Genomic DNA, 4,908 nt, shown 5'->3' on the forward strand with positions numbered 1-4,908 from the left:
AGCAAGTTTAGTGTGGCATGGCTGTAGACTCAAATATAATTTCAATTAGCATTTAAGGTTAAATTGACATCTCTTGGTCAAAGGTAATACAAAGAAGGTTAGTGATATTCACTTTACAATTATGTAAAAGACAATGATGTCTATCTTGCCAATTGCTGGTAAAAATTCATTGGAAGGAGCAGGTACCAAAAGAAAGAAAAATAAACATGAAATGAAATTAAAAATACATGTATATAAGGAATAGACTCATGTAAAGGGAAAAATGACAAATTGTGAGAATTAATAAATAGCTTGTCTGAATTGCTAAATATAAAATCAACATTTAATCTAAAACTTTGTTGCATTACAACATGAATCATACAGACAGCACTTAATGCTCCCAGCAGTGTGGTCTGACAACTCGTGTGAAGTGCTGCGAACCAGAAATGATTATATGAAACCTGGTGTGCAGGGTTTTATTGGGAATCAGTACACAGACACAGAGACACAACATATCTGTTCATATTTACTTAGTCTGTAAACTCCGGAGTTCAAACAAACAACCTTGCCCAAAGCCCCTTGTGTACAAAAACAGGTATTCACCATAGATCACATCATTAGCATAACGTGTTTGGTATGTCCCCTGGGATACAGTGATGCTCTTATCAGCAGGATATTCCAAGGTTTCAGAGTTTTTTGTTTTGTTTTGTTTTGTTTTGTTTTGTTTTGTTTTGTTTTTGCGTACCAGTTGAGGTTTAAACCTGAACATTGGAAAATGTAGAATTTGGGCAGCCATGGCCAATTGAGTTAACCCTTTCCTGCACACTACCACATATAAAAATATTTAATGCAGGACTCCATCTATTAATACCATTATATTTTTGGTTATTTATCTGGATCTATGTGTCTCTTAAATATTGATTCTTTCACTCCTTCCATCTTGTGGGTTTATTTTTTTAACTGAGTGACAGTCACTGGTTTTGTGGTTATTCTCTGTTTGGTCCCACTGATGAAATTATTGATTAAAACACAGCCTAGAAGCATATATTTCAAACTTCTTTCAAAATTTTAATAAATAAATCGCTCAAAGCCACTGGAAAAAAAAGCAACACATTGACTGATATCTGTAAATTTAGGAAGTGTGGAAACATTAAACATCCAAGTGAAACAAAAGACAAAACAATGGAAGACAAAAAGCAATAGAGAGTATAGCAAAAGAAAAGAAAGTACGCTTGTAAGGGAGAGTTTAATAAATATTGTTATATCTAAAGAAAGAAAAGAATGATAAAACCCTAGTCAATATAAACATTAGAGGTCCCTTCGCTTTTACAATTTAAATTTCCTTTGAATTAAAGAATGCAAAAAAATAAATAAATATTTGGAACATTTTCGCACAAATGCACTGAACAATAAGCAAGAAAACACAATAATTAAAGTATGTTTATAAAAAATGAGTTTACAAAGTAATAAAAATTTATATAAGAAGCCTATATTCATTAAAAATTAGCAAAATCATTAGTTATAATAGCTCCCAAAGTTGAAAACATTTATAGACCTTTTACACAATAATAATTAAATGTAACAGAGCTGAACTAGAGAGTAGAGAACACGGTTCAAATTATGATGTGTCTAAAACCCCAAATATCAGAGTAACTGCACTCACCTCCAATATATTGATTCTATTTCTGTTTTATTGCAAATTAAAGCATTTAATGTAAGGAATATAGTGTTAGTATTTACTAGGGAAACATCTTGGTTTTATGTATGATTTCATTACATTCCCAGGATAGGGAAAGGGGAAAGCATCCAGCCAACAGCTGCCAGCTGGTGCATAAGAAGCAGGCAGGCTATGCAGGGAAAGATCGAGCACCTCTGAGAATAGCCTGGCCACTCTATCGCAAGCCTCTGGGGCCAGGTAACACTGTGGGCCTCTGGGCTGAAAGCATGGCTCACGGGTGCTCAGACACCACCGATACCTTCATGAACATCTGTCTGGCCAAAGTCACCTGCTTGTGATAGGTCATAATGACCGCTATGCCACATCCCAAATGACATGTACGTTACCTCTTCAATCACGTGCGACTTCAGCATCAAGATCAATATAAGCATCGTGAGCGTCATTCCTCCTCAACTGACAAGTGTGTCTGTCCCTTTAGCAAGCCCGACCCACTCAGCCTCCTCCAGAGTTCTGCTAAACCAAGTCCCTGTCCACCTCCATATTGATTACGCTTAAATTTCCTTTTCATTTTTTTTGTAACTGAGGTATAATTGACATATTACATTATATAAGTTTCAGGTGTAAAATTAATGATCCAATATTTGTATATATTGTGACATGATCACCACAGTAGGTCTAGCTATCCTCTATCCTTATACATACTAACAAAATTTTTTCCTTGTGATGAGTTTTAAGATTTGCTCTCTTATAAACTTTCAAAATACAATATGGTAATGTTAACTGTAGTCACCATAGTGTACATTACATCTCCATGATTCATTGATTTTCTAATTTGAAGTTTGTACATATTTACTCACGTAGCTTTAATAATAAATTTAATTGATTTTTATTGGCAATCGGTAGGAAATTTCTATGAGCAGAAAATCCATTGTAAAGAATGTGTTGTGTGGAATCTAAAGAACAAAGTAAACAAACAAACAAAAGAACAGACTCACAGATACAGAGAACATTTTGGTGGTTGCCAGACAGGAGGGGTTTGGAAGCTGGGAAAAAATGGTAAAGGGATTACGAAGTACAGATTAGTAGTTACAGAATAGTCATGAGTTTGTAAAACACGGCAAAGGAAATATAGTCGATAATATTATAATAATCACAAATAGTGCGAGGTGGGTACTAGACCAATCAGGAAATCACTTTGTAAATTATTTAAATGTCTGATATTATGCTATATATCTGGACTAATATAAAATAACATTGCATGTCAACTCTAATCAAAAAGTAAAAATTTAAAAAAGAATATGTCTTAGATTCGTGAACAGAACATTCTCCTGCGGAGCAATGCCCTGACTAAACACTTTCCCGTACCTAAATGTGTATTTATGTAGTTTGTGTGCATATGCCAGTTCCATGAGAGGGAAAGCAAGAGAAAGGCTGGGGGTTTTTGAGAAGAGCACACGAGAGCTGTAACTTGAGCATTCTAATGAGAGAGCAGTCTTCCTGGTAGCACATTTTTGAACAAACTCAGTTTATTCTTCAATAAATATGTATGTGTATGGAGGGGAAAGGAAATAATAGGTGGTGAGTTTACAGTTGCAATTAACTACAGTACTGAAGCTTTATTTAAGGGTCCTCCCAAGACATACTACAACAAATCATAATAAAAATATAATTTAAATGTAAAGTATTTTTGATAAATGCGATATATAACAATCTTTAAAAATCATAAATACTAAAAAATAACTCACGGGTGAAAAGTACATGGATAATTACATATATTTTAATAGTGAGTTTTTTGTGACATTGTGACTTTTGTCTCTAAACATTCAATATCTACCTTTCCCTAGGCAAGATTTTATTACAAATAAGCCTAATTTCGTAGGACCTACTGAAGATATAGAATGAGGAGGTGAAGGTCTAAACATCTCATATAAGTTTGGTAATTTACTTTATACTTAAATCAGATATATATACTTGAATACTATAGAATGCAACTACAATATTCTAATAAAAACTGTTGGCTTGTACCAGCCTTTGAAAGTTCATCAAATACTAAAAATTAACGAAAGAATCACAGAAATGAAAGAATCCTTTTCTTGGTAATTACATCCCAGAACGCTACCTTTACTTCTTTATTCCTGAGGCTGTAGATTAAAGGATTTAACAAGGGGATCACCACTGTGTAGAACACAGAAGCCACTTTGTCCTGACTTAGGGAGTAGCTGGAATTGGGTCTCAGATAAGTATAGATGGCAGTGGAATAGAACAGAGTTATAGCTGTCAGGTGAGAGGCACACGTCGAGAACGCTTTGCGCCTCCCCTCCCCTGAATGCATGCGAAAGATGGAGAAGAGAATGTAGGAGTAGGAGGTGAGGATGACCAGCAGAGTCCCGATCATATTCACCCCAGCAAAAGTGAAAAGGATGCTTTCACTCAGTCTTGTGTCAGAACATGAGAGCTTAAAAAGTGGAGGGCTGTCACAGAAGAAGTGGTGGATGACATTGGAGCCGCAGAATGGCAAGCTGCTTACATAACTTGTATTAAGCATAGAGTTCAACAGCCCTGCTATAAAAGCCCCTGCTGCCATTTTTAGGCAGACGGTCCAGGACATGAGCAAGGGGTAAAGTAAAGCAGAGCATATGGCCACGTAACGGTCGTAGGCCATTAACCCAAACAGGATGCACTCAGTCGTGGCCAAGGCGATGAAGAAGTACATCTGCACAAAGCAAAGCACAAAGGAGATGGTTTTCTTCTCTGACAGTAAATCCACCAGCATCTTTGGGGTGATGGTGGAGGAATAACAAACATCCACAAAGGACAGGTTGGCCAGGAAGAAGTACATGGGTGTGTGAAGTCGGGAGTCAGCCCTGATTAAGAGGATCATGCCAACATTCCCCAAAACCGTAAGCATGTATACTATGAAAAACAGCAAGAAGAGGGTGATCTGTAGCTCCAGTGTGTTTGTCAATCCCAGCAGGATGAACTCAGTCACCACAGTATGATTTGTTTTAGTCATTTGTTACAAATATAATCTCAAACATGCATTAGGTGTAGATATTTTCCTCTCCAACGTTTAGAGGAAATCATAAAAATATTCATGAGGATACTCACACATGGAAAAAAAATAACCTAGGATAATATAGCATAGTAAACAGAGTGACTGAAGAAAGAGGAAAATTAATGGACAAGTGGACAAGCATGTAAATGTATTAAGCAATTGTCTACTAAATCTGGTCGTAGTCCTCTCAGAGCAC

At 36.1% G+C, this 4,908-nt stretch overlaps 1 protein-coding gene across 1 annotated transcript; it reads right to left on the reverse strand.

Annotated features, from left to right (window-relative positions):
- Window positions 1-3,725: 3,725 nt before the first annotated feature.
- LOC102886242 (olfactory receptor 5F1) lies at window positions 3,726-4,670 on the reverse strand. The gene has a single exon (XM_006913515.1). The coding sequence runs from the start codon at window positions 4,668-4,670 to the stop codon at window positions 3,726-3,728; it is 945 nt and encodes a 314-aa protein (XP_006913577.1).
- Between the last annotated feature and the right edge of the window lie 238 nt (window positions 4,671-4,908).

Source organism: Pteropus alecto, unplaced genomic scaffold, assembly GCF_000325575.1.
Source record: "Pteropus alecto unplaced genomic scaffold, ASM32557v1 scaffold3555, whole genome shotgun sequence".
Classification (NCBI taxonomy): Eukaryota; Metazoa; Chordata; class Mammalia; order Chiroptera; family Pteropodidae; genus Pteropus; species Pteropus alecto.